This window comes from Scyliorhinus canicula, chromosome 8 (genome assembly GCF_902713615.1).
Source record: "Scyliorhinus canicula chromosome 8, sScyCan1.1, whole genome shotgun sequence".
Classification (NCBI taxonomy): domain Eukaryota; kingdom Metazoa; phylum Chordata; class Chondrichthyes; order Carcharhiniformes; family Scyliorhinidae; genus Scyliorhinus; species Scyliorhinus canicula.
Genome location: NC_052153.1, coordinates 195,505,166 through 195,523,358, shown reverse-complemented (window position 1 = coordinate 195,523,358; position 18,193 = coordinate 195,505,166). Strand labels below are relative to the sequence as shown.

The window sequence follows — 18,193 nt, the reverse complement described above, 5'->3', positions numbered from 1 at the left end:
CTCCCCCCGCACCCACACTCCCCCCGCACCCACACTCCCCCCGCACCCACACTCCCCCGCACCCACACTCCCCCCAGCACCCACACTCCCCCCGCACCCACACTCCCCCCGCACCCACACTCCCCCCGCACCCACACTCCCCCCGCACCCACACTCCCCCCGCACCCACACTCCCCCCGCACCCACAAACAAGCCCAGCACGCCCTGGCTCTTTGTGAGCAAAGATGGCTACTCACCTCGCTGGCTCCCCACGGAAGCCTTTCCGCCAATTCGCGTTTTCAAAAGGAGAATAATCGGTGCCAGCGTGATCACTTGCTGGGGGAGGGGGGGGGTCGCTGAATGACGGGAGGCTATTGGATATGGGGTCGCTCCCATTAATTATATGGATGGTGTTTATGTGGTGATAATTGGTTTCTCACTATGTTGCGGCGAGATCCCGATTTGGCCGATGGGAATGGGCCGGTTGCCTTGCCAACTGTTTGATGACTGTCGCGGTTCCCGCTTTAGGCCTCTCTGCTATTCACCGGCCTCGTTACTCTCTCGCTCAAGCGTAACGAGGCAGGAAATCCGTGCCCTAAGTGATATTGAATAACGGGTGGGGGACAATCCGACAGAGCCAGCGGGAACTCCCTGAAAACTCAGTCTCTCCTCGTGTGACAGTCCCGCCATCCCTGGAATCAGCCTGGTAAACCTTCGCTGCACTCCCTCGAGAGCAAGAACATCCTTCCTCAGAGAAGGAGACCAAAACTGCGCACTGTGCTCCAGGTGTGGCCTCACCAGGGCCCTGTATAATTGCAGTAAAACAGCCCGATTCTTCAATAAAAACAAATTATTGTGGATACTAGACTCCGAAACATAAACAGAAAGTGTTGGACAATCTCAGCAGGTCTGACAGCATCTGTGGAGAGAGAAGGGAGCGAACGTTTCCAGACCGGCTGATCCTTTGATAAAGCTTTGACAAAGAGTCATGCTGACTCGAAACGTTTGCTCCCTTTTCGCTCCACAAATGCTGTCAGACCTGCTGAGATTGGCCAGCATTTTCTGTGTCTGATGCTGTACCCCGTACTCAAATCCTCTGACCCATGTCCGATTGACCACTGACCAATTCTCACCCTTCACCCCTGGCCCACCTTCTGATCCAAGGTCCAAACGCCTGGCCCACAACCACTTAAACCCCTGAGCCATCCCCACACCCAATCCCTGACCCACGTCCAAGCTGGACCCCTGAGCCACGGCTCGCACTGATGGGTGACCCTCTCCTACCCGCTGCCGATGAGTTGGAGTCCGGGGAGGCCTTGAACCTCTCGGGGGCATTCCAACTTCTTTTTACCACATCCCTCCTCGTCTGAGCCATCCGCACAGTTGTTTTCACCGTTGCATTTCAGCCTCCATTCGATGCAGTATCCTGAAATACAGCAGAACAATGCCAAAGGGAATTTAAACCTGAAAAGTGTGAGGTTATGGGTATTTGTATTTGTAGGTGATTTGATTTGACCTATTGTCACGTGGAGGTACAGTGAAAAGTATTGTTCTGCCCAAACAGATTGTTCCATACATGAAACAAAATAGGGCATATGTTAAATACACAATGTAAATACATATACACAGACATTTGGGAGGAGTAACAAGACAAGGGAATACATAGAACATAGAATATAGAAAAATACAGCACAGAACAGGCCCTTCGGCCCACGATGTTGTGCCGAACTTTTGTCCTAGATTAAGAACAAATTAGTTTACACCCCATCATTCTACCGTGATCCATGCACCTATCCAATAGCCGCTTGAACGTCTCTAATGTTTCCGACTCAACTACTGCCACAAGCTGTGCATTCCATGCCCCCACTACTCTCTGGGTAAAGAACCTACCTCTGACATCCCCCCTATATCTTCCACCATTCACCTTAAATTTATGTCCCTTTGTAATGGTTTGTTCCACCTGGGGAAAAAGTCTCTGACTGTCTACTCTATCTATTCCCCTGATCATCTTATAAACCTCTATCAAGTCACCCCTTATCCTCTCCGTTCTAATGGGAAAAGGCCTAGCACCCTCAACCTTTCCTCGTAAGACCTACTCTCTATTCCAGGCAACATCCTGGTAAATCTCCTTTGCACCTTTTCCAAAGCTTCCACATCCTTCCTAAAATGAGGTGACCAGAACTGCACACAGTACTCCAAATATGGCCTGACCAAGGTTTTGTACAGCTGCATCATCACCTCACGGCTCTTAAATTCAATCCCTCTGCTAATGAATGCTAGCACACCATAGGCCTTCTTCACAGCTCTATCCACTTGAGTGGCAACTTTCAAAGATCTATGAACATGGACTCCAAGGTCTCTCTGCTCCTCCACATTGCCAAGAACCCTACCGTTAACCCTGTATTCCGCATTCATATTTGTCCTTCCAAAATGGACAACCTCACACCTTTCAGGGTTAAACTCCATCTGCCACTTCTCAGCCCAGTTCTGCATCCTACCTATGTCTCTTTGGAGTCGACAACAGCCCTCCTCACTATCCTCAACTCCACCCATCTTTGTATCATCTGTAAATTTACTGACCCACCCTTCAACTCCCTCATCCAAGTCATTAATGAAAATCACAAACAGCAGAGGACCCAGAACTGATCCCTGCGGTACGCCACTGGTAACTGGGCTCCAGGCTGAATATTTGCCATCCACCACCACTCTCTGACTTCTATCAGTTAGCCAGTTCGTTATCCAACTGGCCAAATTTCCCACTATCCCATGCCTCCTTACTTTCTGGATCACATCAAACATTAGGGGGGGTGGGGGCTGGGCGGGTTGGGGGTGATGGAACCATCAATTCATCAGACACGTGTTTCCGAAGTGAATCTAGGCTTTAATCGACTTACTTCAGAGCCAGCCTGTTACCCGTTGATGAACTCGAAGTGACCCAGGCTGACTCTGGACACGGATACTTATACAGCTGCACTAGGGGGAGGAGTCGTGGGCGGAACCAATGGTGGAGCCCAGTACAAGTTCCTAAGTGCTCCCGGCGCTATTCCTCCTAGTGGTAGGATGGCGCTACTGCGCTTACAATAACAGTGTGAATTATTATATACATTCATATATTACATTCACCACAGGGGGAGGGGGACTGTATGTGTTAATGGCGACGATGGGTGATTCCTGATTCATTTTTGTCATTTGCTTGTGTGAACATGCGGGCCAATGTCTGGGGTTTGGTGGGAGGATGGGATTGTTGTTATTGATGTGGGGATTGACATTGCCTTCATTACTGATTATTGTTTATTGGTGGGTCTAAATTTGGGAGAAAATGTGAAAAAGGAGTAGAATAAAAATATATTTTTTTAAAATCTGACTGGATCACTCATGTCCTTTAGGGAAGGAAATCTGCCGTCCTTACCCGGTCTGGCCTACATGTGACTCCAGACCCACAGCAATGTGGTTGACTCTTAACTGACCCTCTGGAATGGACCAGCAAACCACTCAGGTGAAGGGTGTAGTGAATCACAATCCTAGCAACTCACACTGTGTTATATTGTATGTGTTGTGTCTATGTAAGCTCGGTATACGAGCAGTTGCGCGGCTCTGCCCATAGGGGGAGATGAGGAGTTTGTACTGGGCTCCACCCTTGGCTCCGCCCATGGTTCTGCCCATGGCTCCTCCCACTAACTGGAAGTATAAATATCTGCAGTCGTGAGCCTGCTGCCAGTTCATCTCGTCGCAGGCAGGCTCAGTTGTAAGACTATTAAAACGACTGTTCACTTCCAACCACGTGTCTTGTGAATTGATGGTCTCATCAAAGGGCAATTAGGAATGGGCAACAAATGCTGACCCAGCTTAGCGTCACCCACATCCCCCGAATGAATAACATTTTAAAATGGCAGTTTTATCGGATGAACTGAACCTTTCAAAGATGGTGCATGGGGAGGAAAGGCTGGTGGCCACATTCTGTGCTGCAAGGATTATTGATGAATGAGAATATTTTTACCGTTCTGACAGAGGAACTTATTGGCGCAGTCTGTTTGCTGAATAGTGCACAGTCTGTCAGGTAAACACGGCCGGTCACTGCTCATCTCCGTCTCCTCGCACAGGCCTCCGAACTCGGCCGGCTTCAACAGAGCCCTGGAACGAAACTAAAGATCACAAGGTAAGGAGAGTTACCGAGGAGGCACACAGCGCCAATAGAGGGCACTCAGCTCCTCCAATCCATGTCAACTGAAATGCACAGGAGGCGAATCGATGCAGAGGGCTTTCGGTCCTGTAATTCGGCGTGGCCCAGACCCCAGGGGATTCAGGGCAGCCCCGCTCTCCCACCAACATTACATCACCTCCTGTTTCAGCAAAACTACAAAAGGGCTTTGCAGCACAGTTGCTGGAGGAATGAGCCGATCACAGTGAGGCCAATAGGACATCGGGGGACCTCAGCAAACGAATCTCCAAACAATCTAGCTACAAAATCGTTGGGTCAGTCAGCACGCACAGGCTGGCTCGCAATTCCTCAGCACAGATTCCCGCCTGACATTTCCAAAGCATATTTTTTTATATAAATGTTTTTAATTGGGTTTTTGAACAGAGTACATTTGCCGATATGTACATAGAATATGATATATATATATACAAGAGAAGGGCACACACAAACATGTCACAAAAAAAACAAAAAAAAGTAATAATAAATAAAAAGAAATAAAAAATCAAATGACGTAACTGGTAGGGTATTATGCACCAGCTCAACAGCAGCAACTCTACAATTGGCAAAATTATTTGCAACACCTAAGTAGGCATCTGATTGTGGGAGGGGTGGGGGTGTTGGGAGGGGTGGGTGAGGGGTGGAGACTGGGAAGGTAGATATACATTTGGGTGCCTGGGGAACAATTACAGAGGGCAATATTCAAGTGGGATCGGTGTTGGTGTTGTCACTTGCTTCTCCCGGACGGGTTTCCCTGCCGATGTCGTCTCGCGTTCACCTCCGCTTCAGCCGTTCGTCCCGTCTTCTGCCTGGACTCTCCTTGTTCTCTGTTCCTGTAGATGCCAATTTTGTATCGTTTCTCTGCCCCCCCCCCCCCCCCCCGCCACCTCCCTGGCTCTCCTCTATTGTTCCCTGTCTTTCCACGCCCACCCCCCCCACTTCTGTCCCCTCCCCCGTCCTGTGGTTTGCCTTTCTTTCCTCTGAGATTTAGCTGCCCCCCCCCCCCCCCCCCGCTCTCCTCTATTGTTCCCTGTCTTTCCGCGCCCCCCCCCCCCCGCTTCTGTCCCCTGCCCCGTCCTGTGGTTTGCCTTTCTTTCCTCTGAGAGTTAGCTGCCCCCCCCCCCCCCCCTCCCCACTCCCGGTCTATCTCTCCCTCTCAGGCTTTGGCTGCTTTCCCCTGGTTCTTGGCTACCTGGCTATTCTTCTGCTTGTTTGGTGGCCACAAACAGGTCCCGGAATAATTGCATGAATGGCTCCCAGGTTCTGTGGAAGCCGTCGTCTGACCCTGGGATGGCGAATTTGATTTTCTCCATTTGGAGAGATTCCGAGAGGTCGGACAGCCAGTCTGCAGCTCTGGGCGGTGCTGCTGACCGCCAGCCAAACAGGATTCTACGGCGGGCGATCAGGGAGGCAAAGGCAAGGGCATCCGCCCTCCTCCCCAGGAAGAGATCTGGCTGGTCTGAAACCCCGAAGACCGCCACTATCGGGCATGGCTCCACCCTCACCCCCACCACTTTGGACATAGCCTCGAAGAAGGCTGTCCAGTACTCCACAAGTCTGGGGCAAGACCAGAACATGTGGGCGTGGTTGGCCGGGCCTCCTTGGCACTGTTTACATCAATCCTCCACTTCCGGGAAGAACCTACTCATACGGGCTCTTGTTAAGTGGGCTCTATGTACCACTTTTAGTTGCGTCAGGCTGAGCCGTGCGCACGTGGCGGTGGAGTTGACCCTATGCAGTGCTTCGCTCCAGAGTCCCCACCCTATCTCAATTCCCAGTTCCTCCTCCCATTTCTTCCTTGTTGCGTCCAGTACGGTGTTGGCTCTTTCTACCAGTCGGTCATACATGTCGCTACAGTTCCTTTATCTAATATGCTTGCGTCCAGTAACTCTTCCAGTAATGTCTGTCGTGGTGATTGTGGGTACGCCCTTGTCTCCTTTCACAGGAAGTCTTTGAGTTGCAGGTACCTTAGCTCGTTCCCCCTGGCTAGCTGGAATTTCTCTGTCAGTTCATCCAGTGTTGTGATCCTGCCATCCTTGTATAGGTGCCTGACTGTCAGTGTCCCTCCCTCCTGCCCCCACCTTTTGAAGGTGGCATCAGTCAGCGCTGGTGTGAACCTATTCTTTGTTCGTTGTTCTTTGTTCTATGGTTGTTGCTGATGGAGATTTCCAAAGCATATTGAAGGAGTGCTGCACTGTCAGAGGGTCAGTATTGAGGGAGTGCTGCACTGTCAGAGGGTCAGTATTGAGGGAGTGCTGCACTGTCAGAGGGTCAGTACTGAAGGAGTGCTGCACTGTCAGAGGGTCAGTATTGAGGGAGTGCTGCACTGTGAGAGGGTCAGTACTTTTAAGGAAAGGTTGATTAGAGTGCAGGACAGACATGTTCCTATGAAAATGAGAGATAGAAATGGCAAGATTAGGGCACCATGGCTGACGGGTGAAATTGTGAGACTAGCTCAGATGAAAAAGGAAGCATACATAGGATCGAGGCAACTCAAAACTGATGAAGCTTTGGAGGAATATCGGGAAAGTAGGACAAATCTCAAACGCGCAATAAAGAGGGCTAAAAGGGGTCATGAAATATCTTTGGCTAACAGGGTGAAGGAAAATTCCAAAGCCTTTTATTCGTATGTAAGGAGCAAGAGGGTAACTAGAGAAAGGATTGGCCCACTCAAAGACAAAAGAGGGAATTTATGCGTGGAGTCAGAGGAAATGGGTGAGATTCTTAATGAATACTTTGCATCGGTATTCACAAAGGAGAGGGACAAGATGGATGTTGAGGCTAGGGATGGATGTTTAAATACTCTAGGTCAAGTTGTCATACGGAAGGGGGAAATTTTGGGTATTCTAAAAGACATTAAGGTGGACAAGTCCCCAGGACCGGATGGGATCTATCCCAGGTTCCTGAGGGAAGCGAGGGTCGAAATAACTGGGGCCTTAACAGATATCTTTGCAGCATCCTTGAGCACGGGGGAGGTCCCGGAGGACTGGAGAATTGCGAATGTTGTCCCTTTGTTTAAGAAGGGTAGCAGGGAAAGTCCAGGGAATTATAGACCTGTGAGCTTGACGTCAGTGGTAGGCAAACTGTTGGAGAAGATACTGAGGGATAGGATCTATTCACATCTGGAAGAAAATAGACTTATCAGTGATAGGCAGCATGGTTTTGTGCAGGGAAGGTCATGTCTTACAAACCTAATAGAATTCTTTGAGGAAGTGACAAAGTTAATTGATGAGGGAAGGGCTGTAGATATCATATACATGGACTTTAGTAAGGCGTTTGATAAGGTTTCCCATGGCAGGTTGATGGAAAAAGTGAAGTCGTTTGGGGTTCAGGGTGTACTAGCTAGATGGATAAAAAACTGGCTGGGTAACAGGTGACAGAGAGTAGTGGTGGAAGGGAGTGTCTCAAAATGGAGAAGGGTGACTAGTGGTGTTCCACAGGGATCTGTGCTCGGACCACTGTTGTTTGTGATCTACATAAATGACCTGGAGGAAGGTACAGGTGGTCTGACGAGCAAGTTTGCAGATGATACTAAGATTGGTGGAGTTGCAGATAGTGAGGATGTCTGTCAGAGAATACAACAAAATATAGATAGATTGGAGAGTTGGGCAGAGAAATGGCAGATGGAGTTCAATCCAGGCAAATGCGAGGTGATGCATTTTGGAAAATCAAATTCAAGAGCGAACTATATGGCCAATGGAAGGGTCCTGGGGAAAATTGATGCACAGAGAGATCTGGGAGTTCAGGTCCATTGTACCCTGAAGGTGGCAACGCAGGTTGATACAGTGGTCAAGATAGCATACAGCATGCTTGCCTTCATCGGACGGGGTATTGAGTACAAGAGTCGGCAGGTCATGTTACAGTTGTATAAGACTTTAGTTAGGCCACATTTGGAATACTGCGTGCAGTTCTGGTCGCCACATTACCAGAAGGATGTGGATGCTTTGGAGAGGGTGCAGAGGAGGTTCACCAGGATGTTGCCTGGTATGAAGGGTGCTAGCTATGAAGAAAGGTTGAGTAAATTAGGATTTTTTTCGCTGGAAAGACGGAGCTTGAGGGGGGACTTGATTGAGGTCTACAAAATTATGAGAGGTATGAACAGGGCGGATAGCAACAAACTTTTTCCAAGAGTGGGGGTGTCATTTCCAAGTGGTCACGGTTTCAAGGTGAGAGGGGGAAAGTTTAAGGGAGATAGATAGATAGAACAGTACAGCACAGAATCCACCTAACCCGCACATCTTTGGACTGTGGGAGGAAACCGGAGCACCCGGAGGAAACCCACGCACACAGGGGGAGGACGTGCAGACTCCACACAGACAGTGACCCAGCCGGGAATCGAACCTGGGACCCTGGAGCTGTGAAGCATTTATGCTAACCACCATGCTACCCTGCTGCCTAGTGGAAACATCCTCTCCAGATCCACTCAATCCAGGCCTTGCAGTATCCTGCAAGTTTAAATAAGATCCCCCCTCATCCTCCTAAACTCCGAGTACAGATCCAGAGTCCTCAACTACTTCTCATGCAACAAGTTCTTCATTCCAGAGATCATTCTTGAGAACCTCCTCTAGACCCTTTCCAAGGTCAACACATCCTTCCTCAGATACGGGGCCCAAAACTGCTCAAAACACTCCAAATGGGATGTGCGTGGAAAGTTTTTTACGCAGAGGGTGGTGGGTGCCTGGAACACAGCGGAGGTGGTAGAGGCGGGCACGATAGCATCATTTAAGAAGCATCTAGACAGGTATATGAATGGGCGGGAACAGAGGGAAGTAGAGCTTGGAAAATAGGAGACAGGTTTAGATAAAGGATCTGGATCTGCGCAGGCTGGGAGGGCCGAAGGGCCTGTTCCTGTGCTGTAATTTTCTTTCTTCTTTGTTCTTTGTACTGAGGGAGTGCTGCACTGTCAGAGGGTCAGTGCTGAGGGAGTGCTGCACTGTCAGAGGGTCAGTACTGAGGGGGTGCTGCACTGTCAGAGGGTCAGTACTGAGGGAGTGCTGCATCATCAGAGGCTCAGTACTGAGGGAGTGCTGCACTGTCAGAGGGTCAGTACTGAGGGAGCGCCGCACTGTCAGAGGGTCAGTACTGAGGGAGTGCTGCAATGTCAGAGGGTCAGTACTGAGGGAGTGCCGCACTGTCAGAGGATCAGTAATAAGGGAATGCTGCACTGTCAGAGGGTCAGTGCTGAGGGAGTACCGCACTGCCAGAGGGTCAGTACTGAGGGAGTGCTGCACTGTCAGAGGGTCAGTAATGAGGGAGTGCCACACTACGAAAGGGTCAGTACTGAGGGAGTTCTGCACTCTTAGATGGTCAGTACTGAGGGAGTGCCGCACTGTCAGAGGGTCAGTACTGAGGGAGTGCAGCATTGTCAGAGGGTCAGTACTGAGGGAGTGCTGCAGTGTCAGAGGGTCAGTATGGAGGGAGCGCTGCACTGTCAGATGGTCAGTACTGAGGGAGTGCCGCACTGTCAGAGGGTCAGTAATGAGGGAGTGCCGCACTGTCAGAGGGTCAGCACTGAGGGAGTGCAGCATTGTCAGAGGGTCAGTACTGAGGGAGTGCCGCACTGTCAGAGGGTCAGTACTGAGGGAGTGCTGCAGGGGCAGAGGGTCAGTACTGAGGGAGTGCCTCACTGTCAGAGGGTCAGTACTGAGGGAGTGCCTCACTGTCAGAGGGTCAGTACTGAGGGAGTGCTGCAGGGCCAGAGGGTCAGTACTGAAGGAGTGCTGCACTGTCAGAGGGTCAGTACTGAGGGAGCGCTGCACTGTCAGATGTTCAGTACTGAGGGAGTGCCGCACTGTCAGAGGGTCAGTAATGAGGGAGTGCCACACTGCCAGAGGGTCAGTACTGAGGGAGTGCTGCATCATCAGAGGCTCAGTACTGAGGGAGTGCTGCACTGTCAGAGGGTCAGTACTGAGGGAGCGCCGCACTGTCAGAGGGTCAGTACTGAGGGAGTGCTGCAATGTCAGAGGGTCAGTACTGAGGGAGTGCCGCACTGTCAGAGGATCAGTAATAAGGGAGTGCCGCACTGTCAGAGGGTCAGTACTGAGGGAGTGCTGCACTGTCAGAGGGTCAGTGCTGAGGGAGTGCCGCACTGTCAGAGGGTCAGTACTGAGGGAGTGCTGCATCATCAGAGGCTCAGTACTGAGGGAGTGCTGCACTGTCAGAGGGTCAGTACTGAGGGAGTGCCGCACTGTCAGAGGGTCAGTACTGAGGGAGTGCTGCACTGTCAGAGGGTCAATACTGAGGGACTGCCGCACTGTCAGAGACTCAGTACTGAGGGAGTGCTGCACTGTCAGAGGGTCAGTACTGACGGAGTTCTGCACTGTCAGAGGGTCAGTACAGAGGGAGAGCTGCACTGTCAGAGGGTCAGTACTGACGGAGTGCCGCACTGTCAGAGGGTCAGTACTGAGGGAATGCTGCACTGTCAGAGGGTCAGTACTGAGGGAGTGCTGCACTGTCAGAGGGTCAATACTGAGGGAATGCCGCACTGTCAGGGGGTCAGTACATGAGGTGGCGCTGCACTGTCAGAGAGTCAGTACTGATAGAGTGCTACACTGTCAGAGGGTCAGTACTGACGGGGCGCTGGACTGTCAGAGGGTCAGTACTGATAGAGTGGTGCACTGTTAGAGGGTAAGTACTGACAGAGTGCTACATTGTCAGAGGGTCAGTACTGAGGGAGTGCCGCACTGTCAGAGGGTCAGTACTGAGGGAGTGCCGCACTGTCAGAGGGTCAGTACTGAAGGAGTGCTGCAATGTCAGAGGGTCAGTACTGAGGGAGTGCTGCACTGTGAGAGGGTCAGTACTGAGGGAGTGCCGCACTGTGAGAGGGTCAGTACTGAGGCAGTGCTGCACTGTCAGTGGGTCAGTACTGAGGGAGTGCTGCACTGTCAGAGGGTCAGTACTGAGGGAGTGCCGCACTGTCAGAGGGTCAGTACTGAGGGAGTGCCGCACTGTCAGAGGGTCAGTATGGAGGGAGCGCTGCACTGTCAGATGGTCAGTACTGAGGGAGTGCTGCACTGTCAGAGGGTCAGTACTGAGGGAGTGCAGCATTGTCAGAGGGTCAGTACTGAGGGAGTGCTGCAGTGTCAGAGGGTCAGTATGGAGGGAGCGTTGCACTGTCAGATGGTCAGTACTGAGGGAGTGCCGCACTGTCAGAGGGTCAGTAATGAGGGAGTGCCGCACTGTCAGAGGGTCAGTACTGAGGGAGTGCAGCATTGTCAGAGGGTCAGTACTGAGGGAGTGCCGCACTGTCAGAGGGGCAGTACTGAGGGAGTGCTGCAGGGCCAGAGGGTCAGTACTGAGGGAGTGCCGCACTGTCAGAGGGTCAGTACTGAGGGAGTGCTGCAGGGCCAGAGGATCAGTACTGAGGGAGTGCCGCACTGTCAGAGGGTCAGTGCTGAGGGAGTGCCGCACTGTCAGAGGGTCAGTACTGAGGGAGTGCTGCACTGTCAGAGGGTCAGTGCTGAGGGAGTGCTGCACTGTCAGAGGGTCAGTACTGAGGGAGTGCCGCACTGTCAGAGGGTCAGTACTGAGGGAGTGCTGCACTGTCAGAGGGTCAGTACTGAGGGAGCGCTGCACTGTCAGATGTTCAGTACTGAGGGAGTGCCGCACTGTCAGAGGGTCAGTAATGAGGGAATGCCACACTGCCAGAGGGTCAGTACTGAGGGAGTGCTGCATCGTCAGAGGCTCAGTACTGAAGGAGTGCTGCACTGTCAGAGGGTCAGTACTGAGGGAGCGCCGCACTGTCAGAGGGTCAGTACTGAGGGAGTGCTGCAATGTCAGAGGGTCAGTACTGAGGGAGTGCCGCACTGTCAGAGGATCAGTAATAAGGGAGTGCTGCACTGTCAGAGGGTCAGTGCTGAGGGAGTGCCGCACTGTCAGAGGGTCAGTACTGAGGGAGTGCTGCATCATCAGAGGCTCAGTACTGAGGGAGTGCTGCACTGTCAGAGGGTCAGTACTGAGGGAGTGCCGCACTGTCAGAGGGTCAGTACTGAGGGAGTGCTGCACTGTCAGAGGGTCAGTACTGAGGGACTGCCGCACTGTCAGAGACTCAGTACTGAGGGAGTACTGCACTGTCAGAGGGTCAGTACTGAGGGACTGCCGCACTGTCAGAGACTCAGTACTGAGGGAGTACTGCACTGTCAGAGGGTCAGTACTGACGGAGTGCCGCACTGTCAGAGGGTCAGTACTGAGGGAGTGCTGCAATGTCAGAGGGTCAGTACTGAGGGAATGCTGCACTGTCAGAGGGTCAGTACTGAGGGAGTGATGCACTGTCAGAGGGTCAATACTGAGGGAATGCCGCACTGTCAGGGGGTCAGTACTGAGGTGGCGCTGCACTGTCAGAGAGTCAGTACTGATAAGAGTGCTACACTGTCAGAGGGTCAGTACTGAGGGAGTGCCGCACTGTCAGAGGGTCAGTACTGAGGGAGTGCAGCATTGTCAGAGGGTCAGTACTGAGGGAGTGCTGCAGTGTCAGAGGGTCAGTATGGAGGGAGCGCTGCACTGTCAGATAGTCAGTACTGAGGGAGTGCTGCAGTGTCAGAGGGTCAGTACTGAGGGAGTGCTGCAGTGTCAGAGGGTCAGTACTGAGGGAGTGCCGCACTGTCAGAGGGTCAGTAATGAGGGAGTGCCGCACTGTCAGAGGGTCAGCACTGAGGGAGTGCTGCACTGTCAGATGGTCAGTACTGAGGGAGTGCTGCACTGTCAGAGGGTCAGTACTGAGGGAGTGCTGCACTGTCAGAGGGTCAGTAATGAGGGAGTGCCGCACTGTCAGAGGGTCAGTACTGAGGGAGTGCAGCATTGTCAGAGGGTCAGTACTGAGGGAGTGCCGCACTGTCAGAGGGTCAGTACTGAGGGAGTGCCGCACTGTCAGAGGGTCAGTACTGAGGGAGCGCCTCACTGTCAGAGGGTCAGTACTGAGGGAGTGCTGCAGGGCCAGAGGGTCAGTACTGAGGGAGTGCCTCACTGTTAGAGGGTCAGTACTGAGGGAGTGCCTCACTGTCAGAGGGTCAGTACTGAGGGAGTGCTGCAGGGCCAGAGGGTCAGAACTGAGGGAGTGCTGCACTGTCAGATGGTCAGTACTGAGGGAGTGCCGCACTGTCAGAGGGTCAGTAATGAGGGAGTGCCACACTGCCAGAGGGTCAGTACTGAGGGAGTGCTGCACTGTCAGAGGGTCAGTAATGAGGGAGTGCCACACTGCGAAAGGGTCAGCACTGAGGGAGTTCTGCACTCTTAGATGGTCAGTACTGAGGGAGTGCCGCACTGTCAGAGGGTCAGTACTGAGGGAGTGCAGCATTGTCAGAGGGTCAGTACTGAGGGAGTGCTGCAGTGTCAGAGGGTCAGTATGGAGGGAGCGCTGCACTATCAGATGGTCAGTACTGAGGGAGTGCCGCACTGTCAGAGGGTCAGTAATGAGGGAGTGCCGCACTGTCAGAGGGTCAGTACTGAGGGAGTGCAGCATTGTCAGAGGGTCAGTACTGAGGGAGTGCCGCACTGTCAGATGGTCAGTACTGAGGGAGTGCCGCACTGTCAGAGGGTCAGTACTGAGGCAGTGCTGCACTGGCAGAGGGTCAGTACTGAGGGAGTGCCGCATTGTCAGAGGGTCAGTACTGAGGGAGTGCCGCACTGTCAGAGGGTCAGTACTGAGGGAGTGCCGCACTGTCAGAGGGTCAGTACTGAGGGAGTGCCGCACTGTCAGAGGGTCAGTACTGAGGGAGTGCTGCACTGTCAGAGGGTCAGTACTGAGGGAGTGCAGCACTGTCAGAGGGTCAGTACTGAGGGAGTGCCGCACTGTCAGAGGGTCAGTACTGAGGGAGTGCTGCACAGTCAGAGGGTCAGTACTGAGGGAGTGCCGCACTGTCAGAGGGTCAGTACTGAGGGAGTGCTGCACTGTCAGAGGGTCAGTACTGAGGGAGTGCTGCACTGTCAGAGGGTCAGTACTGAGGGAGTGCCGCACTGTCAGAGGGTCAGTACTGAGGGAGTGCTGCACAGTCAGAGGGTCAGTACTGAGGGAGTGCCGCACTGTCAGAGGGTCAGTACTGAGGGAGTGCTGCACTGTCAGAGGGGTCAGTACTGAGGGAGTGCTGCACTGTCAGAGGGTCAGTACTGAGGGAGCGCCGCACTGTCAGAGGGTCAGTACTGAGGGAGTGCTGCACTGTCAGAGGGTCAGTACTGAGGGAGTGCTGCACTGTCAGAGGGTCAGTGCTGAGGGAGTGCTGCACTGTCAGAGGGTCAGTACTGAGGGAGTGCTGCACTGTCAGTGGGTCAGTGCTGAGGGAGTGCTGCACTGTCAGAGGGTCAGTACTGAGGGAGCGCCGCACTGTCAGAGGGTCAGTACTGAGGGAGCGCCACACTGTCAGAGGGTCAGTACTGAGGGAGTGCCGCACTGTCAGAGGGTCAGTACTGAGGGAGTGCCGCACTGTCAGAGGGTCAGTACTGAGGGAGTGCTGCACTGTCAGAGGGTCAGTACTGAGGGAGTGCCGCACTGTCAGAGGGTCAGTACTGAGGGAGGTGCCGCACTGTCAGAGGGTCAGTACTGAGGGAGCGCCGCACTGTCAGAGGGTCAGTACTGAGGGAGTGCTGCACTGTCAGAGGATCAGTACTGAGGGAGTGCTGCACTGTCAGAGGGTCAGTACTGAGGGAGTGCTGCACTGTCAGAGGGTCAGTACTGAGGGAGTGCCGCACTGTCAGAGGGTCAGTACTGAGGGAGTGCCGCAATGTCAGAGGGTCAGTACTGAGGGAGTGCCGCACTGTCAGAGGGTCAGTACTGAGGGAGTGCTGCACTGTCAGAGGGTCAGTGCTGAGGGAGTGCTGCACTGTCAGAGGGTCAGTACTGAGGGAGTGCCGCACTGTCAGAGGGTCAGTACTGAGGGAGTGCCGCACTGTCAGAGGGTCAGTACTGAGGGAGTGCTCCACTGTCAGAGGGTCAGTGCTGAGGGAGTGCTGCACTGTCAGAGGGTCAGTACTGAGGGAGTGCCGCACTGTCAGAGGGTCAGTACTGAGGGACTGCCGCACTGTCAGAGGGTCAGTACTGAGGGAGTGCTGCACTGTCAGAGGGTCAGTACTGAGGGAGTGCCGCACTGTCAGAGGGTCAGTACTGAGGGAGTGCTGCACTGTCAGAGGGTCAGTACTGAGGGAGTGCCGCACTGTCAGAGGGTCAGTACTGAGGGAGTGCAGCAATGTCAGAGGGTCAGTACTGAGGGAGTGCCGCACTGTCAGAGGGTCAGTACTGAGGGAGTGCTGCACTGTCAGAGGGTCAGTGCTGAGGGAGTGCTGCACTGTCAGAGGGTCAGTACTGAGGGAGTGCCGCACTGTCAGAGGGTCAGTACTGAGGGAGTGCCGCACTGTCAGAGGGTCAGTACTGAGGGAGTGCTGCACTGTCAGAGGGTCAGTGCTGAGGAAGTGCTGCACTGTCAGAGGGTCAGTACTGAGGGAGTGCCGCACTGTCAGAGGGTCAGTACTGAGGGAATGCCGCACTGTCAGAGGGTCAGTACTGAGGGAGTGCTGCACTGTCAGAGGGTCAGTACTGAGGGAGTGCCGCACTGTCAGAGGGTCAGTACTGAGGGAGTGCTGCACTGTCAGAGGGTCAGCACTGAGGGAGTGCTGCACTGTCAGAGGGTCAGTACTGAGGGAGTGCCGCACTGTCAGAGGGTCAGTACTGAGGGAGTGATGCACTGTCAGAGGGTCAGTACTGAGGGAGTGCTGCACTGTCAGAGGGTCAGTACTGAGGGAGTGCCGCACTGTCAGAGGGTCAGTACTGAGGGAGTGATGCACTGTCAGAGGGTCAGTACTGAGGGAGTGCTCCACTGTCAGAGTGTCAGTACTGAGGGAGTGCTGCACTGTCAGAGGGTCAGTACTGAGGGAGTGCTGCACTGTCAGAGGGTCAGTACTGAGGGAGTGCCGCACTGTCAGAGGGTCAGTACTGAAGGAGTGCTGCACTGTCAGAGGGGCAGTACTGAGGGAGTGCTGCACTGTCAGAGGGTCAGTGCTGAGGGAGTGCCGCACTGTCAGAGGGTCAGTGCTGAGGGAGCGCTGCACTGTCAGAGGGTCAGTACTGAGGGAGTGCCGCACTGTCAGAGGGTCAGTACTGAGGGAGTGCTGCACTGTCAGAGGGTCAGTACTGAGGGAGTGCCGCACTGTCAGAGGGTCAGTACTGAGGGAGTGCTGCACTGTCAGAGGGTCAGTACTGAGGGAGTGCTGCACTGTCAGAGGGTCAGTACTGAGGGAGTGCCGCACTGTCAGAGGGTCAGTACTGAGGGAGTGATGCACTGTCAGAGGGTCAGTACTGAGGGAGTGCTGCACTGTCAGAGGGTCAGTACTGAGGGAGTGCCGCACTGTCAGAGGGTCAGTACTGAGGGAGTGCCCCACTGTCAGAGGGTCAGTACTGAGGGAGTGCTGCACTGTCAGAGGGTCAGTACTGAGGGAGTGCTGCACTGTCAGAGGGTCAGTATTTAGGGAGTGCTGCACTGTCAGAGGGTCAGTACTGAGGGTGTGCTGCACTGTCAGAGGGTCAGTACTGAGGGTGTGCTGCACTGTCAGAGGGTCAGTACTGAGGGAGTGCCGCACTGTCAGAGGGTCAGTACTGAGGGTGTGCTGCACTGTCAGAGGGTCAGTACTGAGGGAGTGCCGCATTGTCAGAGGGTCAGTACTGAGGGAGTGCTGCACTGTCAGAGGGTCAGTACTGGGGGAGTGCTGCACTGTCAGAGGGTCAGTACTGAGGGAGTGCTGCACTGTCAGAGGGTCAGTACTGAGGGAGTGCCGCACTGTCAGAGGGTCAGTACTGAGGGAGTGCTGCACTGTCAGAGGGTCAGTACTGAGGGAGTGCTGCACTGTCAGAGGGTCAGTACTGAGGGAGTGCCGCACTGTCAGAGGGTCAGTACTGAGGGAGTGATGCACTGTCAGAGGGTCAGTACTGAGGGAGTGCTGCACTGTCAGAGGGTCAGTACTGAGGGAGTGCCGCACTGTCAGAGGGTCAGTACTGAGGGAGTGCCCCACTGTCAGAGGGTCAGTACTGAGGGAGTGCTGCACTGTCAGAGGGTCAGTACTGAGGGAGTGCTGCACTGTCAGAGGGTCAGTATTTAGGGAGTGCTGCACTGTCAGAGGGTCAGTACTGAGGGTGTGCTGCACTGTCAGAGGGTCAGTACTGAGGGTGTGCTGCACTGTCAGAGGGTCAGTACTGAGGGAGTGCCGCACTGTCAGAGGGTCAGTACTGAGGGTGTGCTGCACTGTCAGAGGGTCAGTACTGAGGGAGTGCCGCATTGTCAGAGGGTCAGTACTGAGGGAGTGCTGCACTGTCAGAGGGTCAGTACTGGGGGAGTGCTGCACTGTCAGAGGGTCAGTACTGAGGGAGTGCCGCACTGTCAGAGGGTCAGTACTGAGGGAGTGCCGCACTGTCAGAGGGTCAGTACTGAGGGAGTGCCGCACTGTCAGAGGGTCAGTACTGAGGGAGCGCCGCACTGTCAGAGGGTCAGTATTGAGGGAGCGCCGCACTGTCAGAGGGTCAGTATTGAGGGAGTGCTGCACTGTCAGAGGGTCAGTATTGAGGGAGCGCCGCACTGTCAGAGGGTCAGTATTGAGGGAGTGCTGCACTGTCAGAGGGTCAGTACGGAGGGAGTGCTGCACTGTCAGAGGGTCAGTACTGAGGGAGCGCCGCACTGTCAGAGGGTCAGTATTGAGGGAGCGCCGCACTGTCAGAGGGTCAGTATTGAGGGAGTGCTGCACTGTCAGAGGGTCAGTATTGAGGGAGCGCCGCACTGTCAGAGGGTCAGTATTGAGGGAGCGCTGCACTGTCAGAGGGTCAGTACTGAGGGAGCGCTGCACTGTCAGAGGGTCAGTACTGAGGGAGTGCTGCACTGTCAGAGGGTCAGTACTGAGGGAGTGCTGCACTGTCAGAGGGTCAGTACTGAGGGAATGCTGCACTGACAGAGGGTCAGTACTGAGGGAGTGCCGCACTGTCAGAGGGTCAGTACTGAGGGAGTACCGCACTGTCAGAGGGTCAGTACTGAGAGAGTGCCAGGAAAGCGC

General features: G+C 53.9%; 1 protein-coding gene across 1 annotated transcript in view; it reads right to left on the bottom strand.

Annotated features, from left to right (window-relative positions):
- Positions 1-18,193, bottom strand: part of LOC119969950 (complement component C6-like) — a 123,169-nt gene that overhangs the window by 82,661 nt on the left and 22,315 nt on the right. The window contains exons 2-3 of the mRNA XM_038803917.1: positions 3,977-4,121; positions 1,264-1,405 (exon numbers count right to left, since the gene is read on the bottom strand). Of these exons, the coding sequence (XP_038659845.1) occupies positions 1,264-1,405; positions 3,977-4,121 (287 nt within the window). The remainder of the gene's footprint in view (positions 1-1,263; positions 1,406-3,976; positions 4,122-18,193) is intronic.